The sequence below is a fragment of the Eschrichtius robustus genome, chromosome X (assembly GCF_028021215.1).
Source record: "Eschrichtius robustus isolate mEscRob2 chromosome X, mEscRob2.pri, whole genome shotgun sequence".
NCBI classification, from domain to species: Eukaryota; Metazoa; Chordata; class Mammalia; order Artiodactyla; family Eschrichtiidae; genus Eschrichtius; species Eschrichtius robustus.
This window is the reverse complement of record NC_090845.1, coordinates 105,360,833-105,382,966: the sequence shown is the minus strand read 5'-3', so window position 1 is coordinate 105,382,966 and position 22,134 is coordinate 105,360,833. Positions and strand designations below refer to the sequence as shown.

At 43.6% G+C, this 22,134-nt stretch overlaps 1 protein-coding gene across 2 annotated transcripts in view; it reads right to left on the bottom strand.

Moving 5' to 3' along the window:
• Nucleotides 1-3,003: 3,003 nt before the first annotated feature.
• SLC25A43 (solute carrier family 25 member 43) overlaps nucleotides 3,004-22,134 on the bottom strand; it is a 38,326-nt gene continuing 19,195 nt past the window's right edge. Inside the window, exons 4-5 of one of the 2 annotated variants that reach the window (XM_068533612.1) lie at nucleotides 8,195-8,341; nucleotides 3,004-7,375 (exon numbers count right to left, since the gene is read on the bottom strand). In XM_068533612.1, the coding sequence (XP_068389713.1) occupies nucleotides 7,175-7,375; nucleotides 8,195-8,341 (348 nt within the window). In that variant the 3' untranslated portion in view covers nucleotides 3,004-7,174. The remainder of the gene's footprint in view (nucleotides 7,376-8,194; nucleotides 8,342-22,134) is intronic. The other variant, XM_068533614.1, reaches the window with a different exon arrangement.

Genomic DNA, 22,134 nt, shown 5'->3' with positions numbered 1-22,134 from the left:
AGAGATAAACTGACACCAAGCATTGTAAATGGATGACCACAACAAAAGCAACAGTGATTTCAATTACCACACACGAAACACACTCATACTATGTCATAATATTGACATTCAGTCCAGTAATCCTCCACTGTAACAGCTCCTTTACTTTGCAGTGAAAACTGATTTGTATATTTTTTGCCTCTGAGTCCTTGTGGGATTTTTTTTTTATTCAAACAGAAAGTCACAAAATTTATAATCATCCTCATCAGTTCACTCAGTCCCATGTAATTAATTTTTTTTTCATCTTGATCTTTTGTTAGCACTTTTATGAATTCATCAGTTTTCCATTAGAGTTCTGAAAATGCTTATTCATTCAGTTCAGCAGTATAGTCAGTTACCAGAAACCTGTACTTGTCAGTCTTTTCCATGAATTCCTTGAAGATGAAACCCTTTTATAGGAACATTTTTGCAAAAGCATCAGAGTACACCCAGAACTGTCTGTAAATGACAGAAGACTTAAAAATGACCACGGTTAAAGATCTGATGAAAGTTCATAATAATGCAATTGACAAGGAAATTTAGTTATTTCTGAGATATACATATTAAGGTAATAACTAGAATTATGACTTATAACATTATACCAGAACATGTAAGATTTTTAGAAATTTCATGTAATGTCTGAAACATTTACATTAACATATTTCCATACAAATAACCCAAAGAAAGTTTAGTATTAGTTGTTTTTTTGGTTTGTTTGTTTTTTTATACTGCAGGTTCTTATTAGTCATCAATTTTATACACATCAGTGTATACATGTCAATCCCAATCACCCAATTCAGCACACCACCATCCCCACCCCACCGTGGTTTTCCCCCCTTGGTGTCCATACGTTTGTTCTCTACATCTGTGTCTCAACTTCTGCCCTGCAAACCGGTTCATCTGTACCATTTTTCTGGGTTCCACATACATGCGTTAATATACGATATTTGTTTTTCTCTTTCTGACTTACTTCACTCTGTATGACAGTCTCTAGATCCATCCACGTCTCAACAAATGACTCAATTTCGTTCCTTTTTATGGCTGAGTAATATTCCATTGTATATATGTACCACTACTTCTTTATCCATTCGTCTGTCGATGGGCGTTTAGGTTGCTTCCATGACCTGGCTATTGTAAATAGTGCTGCAATGAACATTGGGGTGCATGTGTCTTTTTGAATTATGGTTTTCTCTGGGTATATGCCCAGTAGTGGGATTACTGGATCATACGTAATTCTATTTTTACTTTTTTAAGGAACCTCCATACTGTTCTCCATAGTGGCTGTATCAATTTACATTCCCACCAACAGTACCAAGAGGGTTCCCTTTTCTCTACACCCTCTCCAGCATTTGTTGTTTGTAGATTTTCTGATGATACCCATTCTAACTGGTGTGAGGTGATACCTCATTGTAGTTTTGATTTGCATTTCTCTAATAATTAGTGATGTTGGGCAGCTTTTCATGTGCTTCTTGGCCATCTGTATGTCTTCTTTGGAGAAATGTCTATTTAGGTCTTCTGCCCAGTTTTGGATTGGGTTGTTTGTTTCTTTAATATTGAGCTGCATGCGTTGTTTATATATTTTGGAGATTAATCCTTTATCCGTTGATTCGTTTGCAAATATTTTCTCCCGTTCTGAGGGTTGTCTTTTCGTCTTGTTTATGGTTTCCTTTGCTGTGCAAAAGCTTTGAAGTTTCATTAGGTCCCATTTGTTTATTTTTGTTTTTATTTCCATTACTCTAGGAGGTGGATCAAAAAAGATCTTGCTGTGATTTATGTCAAAGAGTGTTCTTCCTATGTTTTCCTCTAAGAGTTTTATAGTGTCCAGTCTTACATTTAGGTCTCGAATCCATTTTGAGTTTATTTTTGTGTATGGTGTTAGGGAGTGTTCTAATTTCATACTTTTACATGTGCTGTCCAGTTTTCCCAGCACTACTTATTGAAGAGACTGTCTTTTCTCCATTGTATATCTTTGCCTCCTTTGTCATAGATTAGTTGACCATAGGTGCGTGGGTTTATCTCTGGGCTTTCTATCCTGTTCCATTGATCTATATTTCTGTTTTTGTGCCAGTACCATATTGTCTTGATTAATGTAGCTTTGTAGTATAGTCTGAAGTCAGGGAGTCTGATTCCTCCAGCTCTGTTTTTTTCCCTCAAGACTGCTTTGGCTATTCAGGGTCTTTTGTGTCTCCATGCAAATTTTAAGATGATTTGTTCTAGTTCCGTAAAAAATGCCATTGGTAATTTGATAGGGATTGCATTGAATCTGTAGATTGCTTTGGGTAGTGTAGTCATTTCCACAATATTGATTCTTCCAATCCAAGAACATGGTATATCTCTCCATCTGTTAGTCTCATCTTTAATTTCTTTCATCAGTGTCTTATAGTTTTCTGCATATGGGTCTTTTGTCTCCCTAGGTAGGTTTATTCCTAGGTATTTTATTCTTTTTGTTGCAATGGTAAATGGGAGTGTTTCCATAATTTCTCTTTCAGATTTTTCATCATTAGTGTGTAGGAATGGAAGAGATTTCTGTGCATTAATTTTGTATCCTGCAACTTTACCAAATTCATTGATTAGCTCTAGAAGTTTTCTGGTGGCATTTTTAGGATTCTCTACGTATAGTATCATGTCATCTGCAAACAGTGACAGTTTTACTTCTTCTTTTCCAATTTGTATTCCTTTTCTTTATTTTTCTTCTCTGATTGCCGTGGCTAGGACTTCCAAAACTATGTCGCATAACAGTGGTGAGAGTGGACATCCTTGTCTCGTTCCTGATCTTCGAGGAAATGCTTTCAGTTTTTCACCATTGAGAATGATGTTTGCTGTGGGTTTGTCGTATATGGCCTTTATTATGTTGAGGTAGGTTCCCTCTATGCCCACTTTCTGGAGAGTTTTTATCATAAATGGGTGTTGAATTTTGTCAAAAGCTTTTTCTGCATCTATTGAGATGATCATATGGTTTTTATTCTTCAATTTGTTAATATGGTGTATCACATTGATTGATTTGCGTATACTGAAGAATCCTTGCATCCCTGAGATAAATCTCACTTGATCGTGGTGTATGATCCTTTTAATGTGTTGTTGGATTCTGTTTGCTAGTATTTTGTTGAGGATTTTTGCATGTATATTCATCAGTGATACTGGTCTGTAATTTTCTTTTTTTGTAGTGTCTTTGTCTGGTTTTAGTATCAGGGTGATGCTGGCCTCATCGAATGAGTTTGGGAGTGTTCCTTCCTCTGCAATTTTTTGGAAGAGTTTGAGAAGGATGGGTGTTAGCTCTTCTCTAAATATTTGATAGAATTCACCTGTGAAGCCATCTGGTCCTGGACTTTTGTTTGTTGGAAGATTTTTAATCACAGTTTCAATTTCATTACTTGTGATTGTCTGTCCATATTTTCTGTTTCTTCCTGGTTCAGTCTTGGAAGGTTATACCTTTCTAAGAATTTGTCCATTTCTTCCAGGTTGTCCATTTTATTGGCATATGGTTGCTTGTAGTAGTCTCTTAGGATGCTTTGTATTTCTGCAGTGTCTGTGGTAACTTCTCCTTTTTCATTTCTGATTTTATTGATTTGAGTCCTCTCCCTCTTTTTCTTGATGAGTCTGGCTAATGGTTTATCAATTTTGTTTATCTTCTCAAAGAACCAGCTTTTAATTTTATTGATCTTTGCTATTGTTTTCTTTGTTTCTATTCCATTTATTTCTGCTCTGATCTTTATGATTTCTTTTCTTCTACTAACTTTGGGTTTTGTTTGTTCTTCTTTCTGTAGTTCCTTTAGGTGTAAGGTTAGATTCTTTATTTGAGATTTTTCTTGTTTCTTGAGGTAGGCTTGTATTGCTATAAACTTCCCTCTTAGCACTGCCTTTGCTGCATCCCAGAGGTTTTGGATCGTTATGTTTTCATTGTCATTTGTCTTTAGGTATTTTTTGATTTCCTCTCTGATTTCTTCAGTGATCTCTTGGTTATTTACTAACATATTGTTTAGTCTCCATGTATTTGTGTTTTTTACGTTTTTTTCCTTGTAATTGATTTCTAATCTCATAGCATTGTGGTCAGAAAACATGCTTGATATGATTTCAATTTTCTGAAATTTACTGAGGCTTGATTTGTGACCCAAGATGTGATCTATCTCAGAGAATGTTCCATGCGCACTTGAGAAGAAAGTGTAATCTGCTGTTTTTGGATGGAATGTCCTATAAATATCAATTAAATCTATCTGGTCTATTGTGTCATTTAAAGCTTCTGTTTCCTTATTTATTTTCATTTTGGATGACCTGTCCATTGGTGTAAGTGAGGTGTTAAAGTCTCCCACTATTATTGTGTTACTGTTGATTTCCTCTTTTATAGCTGTTAGCAGTTGCCTTATGTATTGAGTTGCTTCTATGTTGGGTGCATATATATTTATAATTCTTATATCTTCTTCTTGGATTGATCATTATGTAGTGTCCTTCCTTGTCTCTTGCAACATTCTTTATTTTAAAATCTATTTTACCTGATATGAGTATTGCTACTCCAGCTTTCTTTTGATTTCCATTTGCATGGAATATCTTTTTCCATCCCCTCACTTTCAGTCTGTATGTGTCCCTAGGTCTGAAGTGGGTCTCTTGTAGACAGCATATATATGGGTCTTGTTTTTGTATCCATTCAGCGAGCCTGTGTCTTTTGGTTGGAGCATTTAATCCATTCATGTTTAAGGTAATTATCAATATGTATGTTCCTATTACTGTTTTCTTAATTTTTATGGGTTTGTTTTTGTAGGTCCTTTTCTTCTCTTGTGTTTCCCACTTAGAGAAGTTCCTTTAGCATTTGTTGTAGAGCTGGTTTGGTGGTGCTGAATTCTCTTAGCTTTTGCTTGTCTGTAAAGCTTTTGATTTCTCTGTCGAATCTGAATGAGATCCTTGCCGGGTAGAGTAATCTTGGTTGTAGGTTCTTCCCTTTCATCACTTTAAGTATATCATGCCACTCCCTTCTGGCTTGTAGAGTTTCTGCTGAGAAATCAGCTGTTAACCTTATGGGAGTTCCCTTGTATGTTATTTGTCGTTTTTCCCTTGCTGTTTTCAATAATTTTTCTTTGTCTTTAATTTTTGCCAAGTTGATTACTATGTGTCTCGGTGTGTTTCTCCTTGGGTTTATCCTGTATGGGACTCTCTGCCCTTCCTGGACTTGGGTGGCTATTTCCTTTCCCATGTTAGGGAAGTTTTTGACTATAATCTCTTCAAATATTATCTCTGGTCCTTTCTCTCTCTCTTCTCCTTCTGGGACCCCTATAATGCGAATGTTGTTGCGTTTAATGTTGTCCCAGAGGTCTCTTAGGCTGTCTTCATTTCTTTTCATTCTTTTTTCTTTATTCTGTTCCGCAGCAGTGAATTCCACCATTCTGTCTTCCAGGTCACTCATCCGTTCTTCTGCCTCAGTTATTCTGCTATTGATTCCTTCTAGTGTATTTTTCATTTCAGTTATTGTATGGTTCATCTCTGTTTGTTTGTTTTTAATTCTTCTAGGTCTTTGTTGAATTTCATTTCTTGCATCTTCTCCATCTTTGCCTCCATTCTTTTTCCGAGGTCCTGGATCATCTTCACTATCATTATTCTGAATTCTTTTTCTGGAAGATTGCCTATCTCCACTTCATTTCATTGTTTTTCTGGGGTTTTATCTTGTTCCTTCATCTGGTATATAGCCCTCTGCCTTTTCATCTTGTCTGTCTTTCTGTGAATGTGGTTTTTGTTCCACAGGCTGCAGGATTGTAGTTCTTCTTGCTTCTGCTGTCTGCCGTCTGGTGGATGAGGCTATCTAAGAGGCTTGATGGGAGGGACTGGTGGTGGGTAGAGCTGACTGTTGCTCTGGTGAGCAGAGCTCAGTAAAACTTTAATCCACTTGACTGTTGATCGGTGGGGCTGGGTTCCCTCCCTGTTGGTTGTTTGGCCTGAGGCAACCCAACACTGGAGCCTACCTGGGCTCTTTGGTGGGGCTAATGACAGACTCTGGGAGGGCTCACACCAAGGAGTACTTCCCAGAACTTCTCCTGCCAGTGTCCTTGTCCCCACGGTGAAACAGAGCCACCCTCCGCCTCTGCAGGAGACCCTCCAACACTAGCAGGTAGGTCTGGTTCAGTCTCTCCCGGGGTCACTGCTCCTTCCCCTGGGTCCCGATTCACACACTACTTTGTGTGTGCCCTCCAAGAGTGGAGTCTCTGTTTCTCCCAGTCCTGTCGAAGTCCTGCAACCAATTCCCACTAGGCTTCAAAGTCTGATTCTCTAGGAATTCCTCCTCCCATTGCCGGACCCTCAGGTTGGGAAGCTTGATGTGGGGCTCAGAACCTCCACTCCAGTGGGTGGACTTCTGTGGTATAAGTGTTCACCAGTCTGTGAGTCACCCACCCACCAGTTATGGGATTTGATTTTACTGTGATTGTGCCCCTCTTACCATCTCATTGTGGCTTCTCCTTTGTCTTTGGATGTGGGGTATCTTTTTTGGTGAGTTCCAGTGTCTTCCTGTCGATGACTGTCCAGCAGCTTGTTGTGATTCTGGTGTTCTCGCAAGAGGGAGTGAGAGCAAGTCCTTCTACTCCGCCATCTTGTTTTCCTCCTCGACAGTGGTAACTTTTAAATGTTAAATGTTTTCATTTAGTTTCTGATAAGGCATAATTTACACCATGGTGTGTGCACTCAGAAGTCAGCAAAGATTATGAGTTCCAGGACTGTATCAGGAATTCACTCCAGGAAGCCTGGAGTGAATCTGGGTGAAACTAGGCTGCTGTGGGTTGGTGTAAGCTGTGAGCCTGTGGCGGAGCTCCCGGCGTGGTATCTGCCCAGCCACTTCAACTACATGTTGCTCTGAAGAGTCATGGCAATGCCCTTCCTTTGGTGTTGTGTAAATTGCCTACTTACATTCAGAGTGTAGATTGCACATTTCACTACTGCTAGGTTTTGTTGTAAAATCTGGTGGAATGCCATTGTGCGACGGTCATGTTGGGAAACCCTCGGTGGCGTAGGTGTTTACAGGGCCATCAGTTTGGAGCTCAGGTATGGCCGAATCTTCTCATTTCCAAGAGCAGCAGACAGGAGCACCCTCTTGTCACTCCACGCGTGCACAATTCTGAGGCTACATTTCTCTCTGATTGCAACACACCTTCAGTCAGTGCACTTCTAGCTCCATTCAGTTTTAAAGAGTTGGTTTTTTAGACTTTAGTTGTCCAGTTTTGAAAAACTTCTTTAATTCCCGTAATTCCTGGGGCTTCAAACTCTGATCCACCCCTGGGGTCAATTTATAGCTCAGAGGAGACATGATGTAGCCATTTTGGTAAAGACAGATTCTCTTGCAGAACTCAAAGGTGCCAAACATAACTCCAAAATATGGAACTATCTGTTTAAAAAGAAAATGAAAATCATGTTAAAATCTTAAAACATCAGTGTGTCTGCAATCAACTTGGATCAGGGTAAACTAAGATAAAGGCTGTAGACAATACAACATGGTCATTCTTTTTTGGAATCAGGGAAGATGGCAAAATGCAAGCTGGCCCAGTGAGTGTTGGGGAGAGGAATGGCAGAACCATTGAAGGGCACGCCCTGGGGAAGCCTGGGTCTGGGTTGATATGCATGTAGGCAGCCTGACACTGCCTGTCAACTTATGCTTGTCCTTTTTTTGGCTGCGCCTCGCGGCTTGCAGGATCTTAGTTCCCCAACCAAGGATCAAACTTGGGCCCAGCAGTGAAAGCACCGAGTCCTAACCACTGGACAGCTGGGGAATTCCCAACATGTGCTTGTCTTGATTGGAATCAGGAATCACTTGGCATCAAGGTTAGTCCAAGGTTAGTCCACAGTTCTTAACTTTTTTTTTTTTTGGTCATGGAGTTCTTTGGGAAAATGATGAAAGTTATGGATCCTCTCCGCAGAGGGATGCACAGATGCCCATATAGACATATTTTTGCATACAATTTTAGGATAGGGGGTTAAGTTCCCTTTGGAGTCCATGAACCTACATGTTGGGAACCTTTACACTAAATGCTCAGCTCCTCTGGGATGGGGTGTCAGATGCCCCAACACTGCACAGGGTCCCCACTCTTCAGGGCTGACAACCAGCCTGCATTGTGCTAGAGGAGATGTTTCCACGCAAACTGTAGGGGGAGCAGCAAAGGCACAGAACAGGGTAGAAGTGAAAGAGGCAGACAAGCAGTAGACTCACCACTCCTCTCACCTTCAGTAAGTTGGCTGCCAATCCATTCCAGAGCCCCAGGACCCCTTGGGCTTTCACTATCTGCCGGAAGCAGTCCACTGCTCCTGAGAAATGGACATCTACTCCTCCACAGTGGGGAAGGTAGGGGCTCTGAGCCTGGCAGGAAACAGAAGATGGGATGAGGTGATTTAGTCACTGGGAAATAACGGTTCTAGTCAAGTAGCCAAGGTCTCAAGTCTGGGCTCTGGATGCAATGTCCTGGCCAAGATGATGACAAAGAATGGTTGCCTCAGGGCTCTACCTGTTCCGTGGGCTTAGAATGAATATTTGCATGCAGTAAAGCCATGACACCCCATTCACATATTTGTGGCTATTTTTTCTTGGAAGGAAGCAGCCATTTGGGATGGACTCAACTTCACACTTAACATTGCCTCCCAAACTATGCCCTTTGGATGTGGTAGACACCTCTCAGGCCCTTCATCTTTTTTAAGTGCCTTCTGTTTCCTTGTCTTAACTGATTCCTCCTCTGTGAAGTTCTCAAGTGGGGGCTGCTCATCTCCCCACATCACAGATGTCCCAGGCTGGGGAGCAGAGGGCAGGGCATTCTTCCAGCTCCCTCTTTCTGTTCCCAGACCCTGACTCTGCTGCTCTCATGCCAAAAGCTCTCAGCTGGGGCTCGTGCCACTGAACCACACTCCTGGTCCCTGCTCTGAGCTACTGGCCTCCTGGCCACTCTTCCACATTCACTGAGGCCTGTGACACCTGGTAGCTCCCCATCTTCCACACTCACCACCGTCGTAGGGAACTTTGGCATCTGTAGTCACAGGCCATCCCATACCTAGTTTCTGGACCTCGGCTTCAGTGATCCTCACCTTTACACCCCTTTGGCCACCCCATGGATTTCATCATCACCCCCAGTACCATCCTGACTGACCACCAAAATGCCCCGTCTTTGAAAGTAACTCTTTTGTCCTTTAGAAAAACAATTTTACGATCAGATGAAATAACTGTTCAGTATACCATCTATATGCAAATGGACTCTATTTGTTCACTGTGAGGGGGACAGCCCCTCATAGCTGGCTTTCAGAAATGGTGACAAGTTTACCTCAAGCTACGCACCTACTTTGGTTCGTTTCTGAAATGTCTAGCTGAGGCTAGTATAGCATTTTATTGCAATGGAATCAAGCTCTTCCATGTGGGAGAGGCAGTAGAGTATAAGAGTCGGAAAAGCATAAACTCTGGCGTCGGACAGGCTGGGTTCTAGCCCACGGCTGCCTCACTTACTTACTGGCCATGTGACCCTGGGCAACTCACCTAACCTTTTTGAGACTCAGTTTCGTTATTTGGAAAATAAGAATAGTATCTGCTGTGAGAATGAATGAGATGTGCATGCAAAGCACTCAGTGGTGTCAGGCACATGGAAAGGATCAATAATTATGAGCCAGTGCTGCTATTACTATTATGTAGAAATTATTCTAAATATCAATCAAATCCCTTACGTGACCTATTAGTCCTCTGTCTCCACTTCTGAAATCTTACACTTGAGAACTGCTCGGACCCGTGTCCTCATCCACCCAGCTCCCCCGCTCCCTGGTGCCTCTTAACCGTCAGCGTTCAGATCACTAACCCCTCTAGTCACACGCCCTCTCCCTTGTCTCCCAGGCCACCACTTCCCTGCTGACTTCACGGTCCTCCTTTTTTGTCCTCCCAGCACTTCTTTTTGTTCCTAGTCTCGAAGTCCTTTGTCTTTCAGCTGATCTCCACGCCCCCCTCCCCACCAACCCCTTCTCTGCTCCAAGCCGCTGAACATGAATCCACAAAGGGGCAGGTCGGTGCCACCAAAGCTTTGAGGTCTCTAACCTCTGCTGGATCCTCATACTGGAGAGCGAGCCCTGGAAGCATCCTTTCCCATTCCTCACAGTGGCTCTTCCCAACCTTACCACACCCCTCAACGCCCCGCACGCCACACCGTGTCCTCCGCCCTAGACAGGCGACCCTGCCTCCCAGTTCGTAGGGAAAATAGATCATCTTTTCTTCCCACTGGTGCCCTGGATCTCACACCTTTGAATTCCTCTTGGGCACCTTTCCCAAGAGACCTGATTTTCCCCCCTAGCAGAGGAATAAACTCAAGTCCCTCCCAAATTAAAAATGACTCCTTCCTCCAATCTTTGTCCTATAGACACTGCCCAATCTCATTCCCAAAGTAACATACAGTAAAGTTACCTTGTTTTGGTGTAGAGTTAGTTGTATGAGTTTTAACACATGTACAGATCTGTGTGACCACCCTCACAATCAGGATACAGAACTGCTCCATCAGCCCCCAGAATTCTCCTGTGCTGCCCCTTTATAATCAAGGTCACCCCCAGCCCCGGGCAGCCACTGATCTGTTCTGTCCCTATAGTTTTGCCCTCTGAGAATGTCATATAAATGGAAACATACAGCATGTAACTTTTTTGAGACGGGCTTCTTTCACTCAGCACGATGCCTTTGAGAGTCACCATGTTGAGTTCATCACTAGTTTCTTCTTCTTTATTGCTGAGTCGTATTGCATTGTGTGGATGTTTGGTTATCCATTCACCTGCTGAGGCACAACCCTTCCCACCTCCCCACTCACTGCTCTACCCACTCACTGTGGCATCTGTCTCCATGACTTCACTGAACTGATTCTGACCAGGCCTATATCTTTTCCCTGCCTTTTAATAGTTGGTGTAATTATTTACTTTCTTTACTGGTCTGCTCCTACCCCCAACTAGAAGTTCAGCTCTGTAGGAAAAGGGATTTCTGTTCCCCATCAGGGCGAAGGGTGAACTTTGGGGTTTGGCCTTCCCTTTGAGGTACAGTAACAACCAAGCACAGACCAGAGTATGAGAAACAGGATATGAAATGAACAAGCTGAGTCTCCAGCCTGGAGTTACAGGAACCAAAATGGTCAGGGGGTTTTAGCGAATGTCTTATTTTAAAGCGTTTACCTTAGCACTGTTCCGACTCGGCCTCCTTTCCTTGTTATCCCATCGAGAAAGAACTGCTGTCAAACAGATATTAAGCCTCCTTTCCCTTAGAAAGAATCAGCCTAATCACAAGACTTGAAGCTCCTCCTGCTACTGTAAGACTGAAATGTTGAAAAAAGGAGATTGTGTTCATGTAGGAAATTAACTGTCTTATTCTGCTATGAGATAATATTATTGATTTATTATTTTCTGCCGGTTTCTGGTAAAACTGCAAAAAGCCCCCAGTCATGAGTCAAGGTAATAATTTTGCAACCTGAGAGCCCCTACCACAACTAAAACAGAAGACACTAACCAAGTGTCTAACTCATGTATAACTCATATACATGAGTTATATGACAGGTCAGTTATAATCAACTTGTGATGAATTGGGGGCCATCTGTAGTCAATCTTAGGACCCTAACAATCTTCCAAATGTCTTTCCTTCACTCCACCTTCACCACCAAGCCACCATCAGTGCTCACAGGGACCACCGCAGCAGCTTCCTTAGTAGTCTCCTTGGGACATAAAAGGTTTGAAACTCCTTACCCTCCCTCTCTATAGAGCGGCTAGAGTGATTAAAAAAAAAAATCAACTCATTTTATTCACCTGCTTAAAATATTTTAATGGCTTTATTAAAGCCACTTAGGATAAAATATAAATTTCTCACTGTTGTCTGTAAGCTGCAGTGGTAATATAGTGATAAATATTTAACAACTGGTTCTGTGGGCGGGGGAAGCCCTGAGTTGTAGCATTTGCTGACCTCGATGGTGTAAGTACTCCCACCGTGGCAGATTGCAGGCTACCAACTGTGAGGTCAGCCAGCTCCCAAATTTGCTGCAATTTAATAATCAGCTCTCCTGAGCCAGTAGGAGATGGCTGTAGCACACGACTCAGGCTCAGGCCCTGAGTGACCTGCCCCCGTACATATTTTCAGTTTCATTTTGTGTCACTCTCTTGCTCACATACTACACTTCAACTGCACTGGCCTTCTTTCTGTTCTCCTCTGCCCCCCTCTCTCCTCTGAGCCACAGGATCGTGTAACCAACTATCTACTTGACATCTCCACTCGAAAGTCTAACAAACACCTCAAACTTTATATGTCCTACTCAGAACTCCACCCCATCCCTGACTGTCTCTAGTTGTCCTCATGTCAGGAAATGGCACCGCCATTGACCTATTTGATCAGGCCCCAAACTGGAGTCACCCTTAAGTTCTCTTCATCCCTCACCTTCTGCTATCTCATCTCTCACCAGCTAGTGCTCCAAACGTATCCCAAATCTGTCCACTTTTCTTTCTTCCCACTATCATCGCCCTTGTCCAAGCCACATCATCTTTCACCTTCACCACAACCGCTGCTAGCTCGTCTACCTGCCCTTATTCCCCACAGAGCGGCCAGGGTGATCTGATCTGGTTACTCCTTGACTTCAACTCTTCAGGGTGCCCCTGTTGCCCTCAGAATGAAGTCCAGACTCTTTCATCTGGCTTACCAGGCCCTCCATGACCTGGTCTCTGCCTGCTTCTCAGTCTGATCTCCTGCTCCTTCCTGCATTACATTCTATGCTTCAGACACTTTTCAGTTCCACTGCCAGTACCTCTCATCTCTCTTGAGTGAGGACGAGACTTTGCTTACCCATCCCTCCGTCTCCAGTCTCTGCCCTCTCCCTCCTGCACACAGCGGCCAGGTACCACTCAAAACTCATCAGGTGCTGTCATTGCTTTGCTTCGAAACCTTCACCAACCCCCAATTTTCCAAAGAAACACTTCCAGAAGGAGTGTTTTCCAAAGAAAACTTAACAGAATTCGAAACTCTCTACAGTTTGGCCCCCACCTGTCTTCCCAGTATCATTTCCCACTATCACCCCGTGATGGTTAGTTTCATGTGTCAACTTGGCTAGGCCACCGTCAGTACCCAGCTATTTGGTTAAATACCAGTCTGGATGTTACTGTAAAGGTATTTTGTAGATGAGATTAACATTTAAATCACTAGACTTTGTTAATATGATAAATTAGGAGTTGGGGATTAACATATACATAGTACTGTGTATAAAATAGATAACCAACAAGGAGCTACTGTATAGCACAAGGAACTATACTCAATATTTTGTAATAACCTATAAGGAAAAAGAATCTGAAAAAGAAGATATATAAAATGGAATCACTTTGTTGTACACCTGAAACTAACACAACATTGTAAATCAGCTATATTTCAATTAAAAAAAAAATGAATCACTAGACTTTGAGTAAAGCAAATTACCCTTCATAATGTGGGTGGGCCTCATCCAATTAGTTGAAGGCCTTAAGAGGCAAAAAGACTGAGGTGCCCTGAGAAAGAGGGAATTCTGCCTGCAGTCTGCCTTTGGACTTGAACTGCAACATCTCCAGTCTGCTGGCCTACCATGCGGATTTCAGACATGAGCCAAGTAACGAAAATCCATCTCTCTCTCTCTCTACATATATACATCCTATGGGTTCTGTTTCTCTGGAGAACCTTGACTAATACCTACCCCCACCCCAGGAGCCCTACGTCCAGTCACACCCATTACCTCCTGAACATTACGTATACTTTTTCTGATGGGCAAAATCCTCCTCACCCAGGTCCAGGTCAGATGCCACCTCATCTTGAAACTTCTTGATTCGGCGATTGGAACTGCTTGTTTCCTTGCTCCCTCTTCCTTTGTCTCCCTCCCTCCTTTTCTTGAAATTTACCTCTCTCTGTGTTTTTTTGTTTGTTTGTTTTTTGGCTGCGCCATGCGGCATGCAGGATCTCAGTTCCCCGTCCAGGGATCAAACCCGCGCCCCCTGCAGTGGAAGCGCAGAGTCCCAACCACTGGACCGCCAGGGAAGTCCCTGTTTTTTTTAAAATAACACTTTTTATTGTGGAAAATATCAAACATATACAAAAGTGGAGAGGCTAGTAAAATGAATGGAAAGTTCCACCACCCAGCTTCAACAATTAGCAGTGTATTGACAATCTTTTTTCATCTCTATCCCTTGCAAGACATCATTTTAATTTATCTGTTTAATTTAAATTTAGTTATGTTTCTCGAAAATACAATGGCTTCTTCTCTAAAATATAAAATAAAGTATATTACATATATAGAAATATATGATACCATTACTACACCTATGATATTTCCTTAATATTATCATGTATCTAATCAGTGTTCACATTTCCTGGATTGCCTTATAATTAGTTTATAGCTTCTTCGTTTGAATCGAGGTTATTTTCCTGTTTTGTGCTCCCTTAGTTATTGGTTAGACCTCTGCTGTGGTCCAGGCTACCTGGTATGAGTTATCTGGATGCAATCTCTGGGCTGGCAGCCAGCAAGCTCATGGGAGCAGGCACTAGGCCTTCCTCACTGTCCTAGCTCTTTGGGGTCTAATACCCTTCATTGCACATACTGGGCACTCGTTAAATGTCAAACAAAATTCCCCTTAATATCAGTGTCACTAGTAGTTTTTCCCAAATACAACTGTTTACCCGTGACCAGGCTCAAGTAAGCCACATGGACGGCCATGAAGTAAAATAATGGCCAATATTTACAGAGTGTTAGGTGCCAGGCATTACACTGAGCATTTGACATGTACCAGCTCGTTTAATCCTCACAGAAGCCCCATGCAATAGGTAGTATTATCTTATTAGCCTAATTTTATAGAGGGCAAAATGGAGCCCGAGACAGGATAAATCTCCCAAATCACAGACTGTATGAAAAAAAGCATCAACCTGAATTTGGGTCTGTTTGACTCAGATTCAAGCTCTACCCCACTAAGCTACACTGGTTCCTGATGCCCAGGACTGCGATGACTACCTCAGCCCTCGACAGACTTGTTTCCACACATCGTCCTTGAATGTGGGTGCCACAGCATGCACACCAAATGAATTCTTTATGCTAAGACTGGAGCTCATGGTGTGGTATGACTAAATACCTCTACAACTGTCATACTAAACAGATACCCAGATCACAAAGGCAAACCATATTGCTGGTTGCCCCTTGGACTAAATGTTTGTGCGCCCCCAAAGTTCATATGTTGAAGCCCTAACCCCCACTGTGATGGTATTTGGAGGTGAGGGCCTCTGGGAGGTGATTAGGTCATGAGGGTGGAGCTGTCATGAATGGGATTTGTGCCCTTATAAGGAGACACACAAGAGAGATAATGTCTCTCACTCCACCATGGGGGAAACACAGCAAAAAAGTGGCCATTTGCAAACTGGAAGTGGGTTCTCACCAGACACCAAATCTGCTGGCACCTTGATCTTGGACTTCCCAGCCTCCAGAACTGTGAGAAATAAGTGCTTGTTGTTTAAGCCACCAAGTCTATGGATTTCTGTTACAGCAGCTCCAACTAAAATACCCCCAAAGAAAGAAGGAACGGTAAGGCTATATAGCAGTGCTTTTCAACCTTTAGCTGCATGTTAGACGAAACAGGGAAGCTTTTCAAAACCATCAGTGATTGGGATCCACCCCCAGAGACTGAGATTTAACTGACCTAGGGTGAGGTCTGGACGTCAGCATTTTTGGCAAGCTCCTCACATGAGTCTGATATGCAGACAGGTTGAGGATCACTGGTGTAGGCCCTCCATAGCACAAGGCAGCTCAGGCTGAGACCTGAGCCCATCAATCAGCTGCTGACAGTGAGAACGCCTGGGGAAAGCACATGGGTCCTGAGGCCAGACTGCTTAGATGGAGACCTCACTTTGCCACTCACTAGCTCTGGGACTTTGAGCAAATGCCTTGACCTTCCTGAACCTCAATTTCCTCATCTGTAAAATGGGACAATAATAATAACACCTACCTTATAGGATTGTTGTCAAGATTAAATGAAACATATGTAAGGTGCTTAGAACAGCATTTGACATATAGTAACCACCATTATCATTATTATTTAGTATTTAAACTTGGAGAAGAGGAATTCCCTGGTGGTCCGGTGGTTAGGACTCTGTGCTTTCACTGCCGAGAGTGCAGGTTTGATCCCTGGTCAGGGAACTAAGATCCCGTAAGCTGCTCAGCAAGGCCAAAAAAAAAAAATAAAAATAAAAATAAAAATAAAAAATCGGGCTTCCCTGGTGGCGCAGTGGTTAAGAATCCGCCTGCCAATGCAGGGGACACAGGTTCGAGCCCTGGTCTGGGAAGATCCCACATGCCGCGGAGCAACTAAGCCCGTGAGCCACAACTACTGAGCTTGCGCGTCTGGAGCCTGTGCTCCGCAACAAAAGAGGCCGCGACAGTGATAGGCCCGCGCACCGCGATGAAGAGTGGCCCCTGCTCGCCGCAACTGGAGAAAGCCCTCACACAGAAACAAAGACCCAACACAGCCAAAAATAAATAAATAAATAAATTCATTTAAAAAAAAAAAATCCCCAAACCCCCCAAAAAAACCAAAAACCAAAACTTGGAGAAAATTATGCTGAAGACTAAACCAACCCAGTAGACTAGAACGCTAGACCGCCATTTGCCCGAACCGTATCTTCCTAGCAAAGAGACACAAAACATGTCAGGTTACTAGCTACAAGGCTCTGAAGTTAAATCCTCCCTCCACAGAAACCCAGGCAACTATCCCATGGCGTCTAGTTCAGATCTGCAGCTGCCAGGATGGGCATGCAGCATTCTGCAGCAGACATCATCTGAGAAAGCCGGGTCCTAGTCCTGACTCTGCCACTATCTGCATAACCTTGACCAAGTCCTTTAGTTCTTTGAACCTTAGTTTCCTCACACGTCAGGTAAGGAGACTGGAACTAAATGAACTTGAAGGCCCTTTCTTGCTCCTCTAATCCATGCTGTTGGTCCTACTCAAGGCTCCTTCCTGCCCCTAGGACTTCAAACCTGCCGTTCCCTCTGCCTAGCTAAGTCTCTCTTACTAATCAGACTAAACACCACTTCTTCAGAGAAGTCTTCCCAGATCTCCAGCCTAAGTCAGGAGCCTAGTAAACACTTTTGGTCACCCTGTACTTCTCTTTTCTGGCACGTGACACAGTTTGTAATGATTTAGTGTATAATTATTTCTTTCATGTCTCCCCCACCTCACAGACTATAAATACCATGAGGGCAGTGACCATGTCTATCTATCTTGTATGTGGTTGTAGCCCCCAAATCTACCAATATGCCAGGCATCCAGTATGTGCTTAATACATACTGAAGAAAAGGAGGAACGAACTTGCAGTTGATAGAAATGAAAGGTAAATGCTTCAAAGCAATGTGCGTGATTGTTTCTGTGATAAACTCCATAGAGGCCTTCCAACAGAGGCAACATTTTAGGTTGTTCATTCTTTCCATGAGTTCTGAAATAATTAAACAATATTTATGAAGATGTAAAACTCATATACCCTCGACCAAAGCAATCCTATTTCTAGGAATCTATCCTACAGATATATTTGCCCCTGTGGGAAATGATGTGTTACGAGGATTTTTGTTGCAGCATTGTTAGTAACAGCAGCAAATTGGAAATAATCTAAATGTCCATCAATAGGGGGCTAGTTAAAGAAACAGTACATCAGACTATGGAATACTATGTCACCATTTAAAAATATGTGGCAGCTCCATCTGGACTGATAAGGTGCCATCTCCAAGATACATTTTTAGGTGAAAAAAGCAGCGCAGAAGAGTATATGTAGCATGCTGCTGATTATCTAAAAACAAAAAGAACATAAATGTGCACGTTTATGTGTATCTTTGCATGGACCACCTTTGGAACGACCAGGTAAGAAACTGGAAACAACCAGTGTTTTCTCTGCGGTGAACTGGGAGTCCCAGGGACAAAGGTTGGGGAAGGCTTACTTTTCAATGGACACTCTTTGTACCTCTTGGATTTTGTATCATATGCATATGTTACCTATGCAAAAGGTAGAATATTAATTTTAAAAGAGCATTAATTAAGACAATGAGAAGACAAGCCACAGACTAGGAGAAAATATTGGCGAAAGTCATATCTGATAAAGGACCGTTATCCAAAACATACAAAGAACTCTTAAAACTCAACAATAAGAAAACAAACAACCCAATTACCACTACACACCAATTAGAATGGCCAAAATCCAGAACACTGATAGCAACAAATGCTGGTGAGGATGTGGAGTGACAGGAACTCCCATTCATTGCTGGTGGGAATGCAAAATGGTACAGTTACTTTGGAAGGCAGTTTGGTGGTTTCCTACAAAACTAAATATATTCTTACCATAGGAGCCAGCAATTGTACTGATTAGATTAGATCTTAGTACTTACCTAAAGGAGGTAAAAAAAAAAACTTATGTCCTCACAAAAACCTGCACATGGATGTTTAAAGCAGCTTTATTTATCATTGCCAAAGCTTAGAAGCAACAAGATGTCCTTCAGTATGTGAATGGATAAATAAACTGTGGTATCAGACAATATCATTAAGCATGAAAAAGAAATGAGCTACCAAGCCACAAAAAGACACAGAGGAAATGATGGATATACATCATTATACATTTGTCCAAACCCACAGAATGTACACCACCAAGAGTGAACCCTAAGGTAAACTACAGACTTTGGGTGATTCTGATGTGGTGATATAGCTTCATCCTTGGTAACAAATGCACCCCTCTGGTGGGGGCTGTGGGTAATGGGGGAGGAGGCCGTGCACGTGTGGGGAAGGGGTACGTGGGAAATCTCTGCACCTTCCTCTCAATTTTGCTGTGAACCTAAAACTGCTCCCAAAAACCCCCAAAGTCTTAATTAAAAAAAAAAAAAGCATTTAAAAGGAGAGACCAAAGAAAGAAAACAAAAACAAAAAAAGAGAGTCTGCTAGTTGGAGCAAACAGGAGCTCAAAACCTTTCACTTGGTATTTGGAAACAACTTTTATCTTCTGTAGCCATATGGGACGCAACCTGAAGACCAAGTGGTCCACTTCCCAAGCCATCTGAGGACATACATGCATGGAAGGCAGTTGTGGTAGGAGGCTTTTGTCCTTTGGCAAATCCCCAATAGTCAAACAAGCCAAAAAAAAAAAAAAGCCAATGGTATTGAAGTAAAAGGACCTTTATGTCCTGTGAGCCACAGGGCCCAAGTTTCTCTGGGCAGAGCTAGGTCCCCAAGAGTTATCCTCATACAGCCGAGACGCACCCTGGCTCTGTGGTGGGGACGTCCACACAAACGGGTGCAGGCGGCTGCCCCCGGCTTGGCAAGCCTACAAGTCACCCCCCCATCCTGGCCGAGGTGCCCGAGGACCTGCTCGGAAAGCCCGCAATGACATGGGGGAAGCGACTAAATGGACAGCAGGTTAGTATTTTGCTTGGGAAGAGAAGGGAAACAGTTCCCACGTGCTGATTGGGGGCGGGGGCGGGGAAATCAAAAGTGCAGCTGGGCCAGAAAGCAATTGAGATGCATGCAAGCGACAGCAGCAGAGGGAGGCCGTGGGAGCGCGTGCTGAGCAGCAGCGGCCCAAGAGCCAACTTTTAGTGTCACCTTTTTAAATTTAAATTTTTATTTTTATTTTTTGGCTGCCCCCCACAGCTTGGGAGATCTTAGTTCCCTGACCAGGGATTGAACCCAGGCCCTCGGCAGTGAAAGCGCGGAGTCCTAACCACTGGACCGCCAGAGAATTCCCTAGTGTCACCTTGATTGGGAGTGAGACTGGGTAGGAAGGGTGCAGGAGAAGGTTTGGCAGATGCCAGTTTTCTGCAGGCTGGGAATACAGACATAGGCAGTACCTGCGCAGGGTGGCCTCTAGGTAAACGCCTGTTAAATTAACCCAACGAATGAATGATCCACTCCCCTACCATCCCTGATCACCATTATCTATAGAGACGGAAGATCTTTTGAGGTCTTGCGATGCTAGCTCATTTGTGTGTTTATAGCGATCATAGGAAACACACAAACACACTTGGCCCGGCTTTTATGGTTCTAATCAGGCCTTCAACGCCACGCGTAGATTCTGAAGAGATGCTTCAAGAATAAAAATAGTACCTCGGTTTTACTGAGTATTTATATTGAGTGTTTACCTTGTTCCTGGCTCTGTATCTGCATTAACCCAATTCAGTCTTCTCCATGGGGATATGAGCCAGGCACTAGGCTTCTCCCCGTGCCTTACAGATGAGGAAGGTGAGGCTCAGAGAGGCGATGTGGCTTTTACCCAAGTTCACGGGAAGAGTAAGGGACAGGGATGGCATCCAAAGCCCACACTCTGGACCAATGAGCTAATCTGCCCATGAAAGCTTTAAGATGAACACAGCTGTCAAAAACAAATGAACAACAGCTCTGTGGGGGAAAGGAGGTAAAAACCGGTGCTGCGTTTCTAAGGCTGGCTTGAGGCCAGCAGAGGGATGGGCAAACCCCAGTGTCCATCTCCTCCTGACAGCAGGAGCCGCAGATGACTGCTCACAGCTGCAGGCCTTTCTTGGCTGACAGCAGGCCTTTTCTGGGACCTTTCTTCCCCTTTCCCCTACCTCTCTCTTCACCCCCACTCTGGAGGCAGGGGGAAGGGGAACGCCTGTCTTAGCTGCTGTTATTGTTTAGCTGGAGCTCAAAGAAGTCTGCTTAGCAGAGGGTGGCCATTTTGATACCTAGACTTTATCTCTTGGAAGGAGTAAGCCAGCTCAGGTCAGGAGAAAGGGCAGAGTGATTTCACAATGAGTGGAATTAGGAAGGCTCCTCCCTACTCCCTCCTCGCCTGCCCTCTAGGGGAGAGTCTCGTTTCCATGATCAACAACTGCCATCCCTAAAGTATTTAGGGCACTCTACACCTTTGGAAAAAACAAAGGGGAGACTTGTCCTTTCCTTACACCTTAACGATAATGCTCAAACGAAGCCACCTGGCCTGAGGGATGTCCAGACATCTACCTGGATCCGAAAAGCATACTTTTTTCTCAGAATGCCAAGGCAATGCTACTGACTTAGGCAGAAGTCAGTCCCCAGAGGGGCCAACCCCCAGAGCAAGATGACGGCAAGGAGTTAAAAATGCAACGAACTAAAAAGGTAAGGTTCCCATCCTCTCCCATGACCCCGAGAGCTTAGAACCCAGCAGTGTTCGTACTTCAGGATCATCGGGCAAGTTGGCTGTGCTGGGGAAACAGAACTCTATTCCTACTGACAATAGACACGATGTCAACCAAGAAATGTCGAGCTAGGTGGAACATCTGAAACTCGCTTAGCGCTTCCTAGCAGGTGTGATGAGAACAATCTACTTTCCCCTCCTGGGGCTTTGCACCTTCTCTGCTAGGGGCTCGGTGAGCCGGAGGGGCTTTCTTCCCAGTCCGTCTGAGCGGTGTGGCCAGTCCGCGGCGGCCAAAGGTCCATGGCTGCTGAATGTTCTCTGCTTCTCATTCCAACCTGCCGGCTTCAAGCCTTCCACTGTCAGGCTGCCAGTGGCCAAAGAAAGCCAGAGCCGCCGACAGCCTGGTTTTCCAAAGGTTTTTTTTTTTTCTCCAACTTGAGTTAACCATTCCCTGGCCAAAGCCGCCCTCGTGCCTGTTTCTGAGCTTGCGCACCACTGTGTTTTTCGACTGATGCCGAGTGCTCCCAAATCTCAAGGTTAGGTTTCCCTCTCCCTCATCCTCTACTCCCACACCCGGGGCAAGGGAACTGGGAAAAAAAAATAACCTATTACCTAGCATCTAGGACCAAGCCCCTACAGTCCTGGTGGATAAAGCATGGGCCTGAAGGAGAGACCTAGGTTCAATCCCAGCCCCCCACCCCACTTGCTAGCTGACTGTTACCCTCTCTGTGCCTCATTTCCTCACCTAGAAACTAGGAATAATAACAATAGTTAACAGGGACGATAAAGAGGATGGAATGGGATAATAAACTGCCTGGTCTGTATCACATGACCAATAAATGGTAGTTTTATCACATTATCACAATTTCTTATTCCCAGGGAAAACCTTCCTTTCGTTACCTCCTCCAGACATATTTTGTCCCCATCCTTACCCCTGACGAAAGCCTCCCCACCAAAGGAGGGCACAGATTTAGACCTGTTCATTCATATCACATTTACTGAAGTCAACAAAC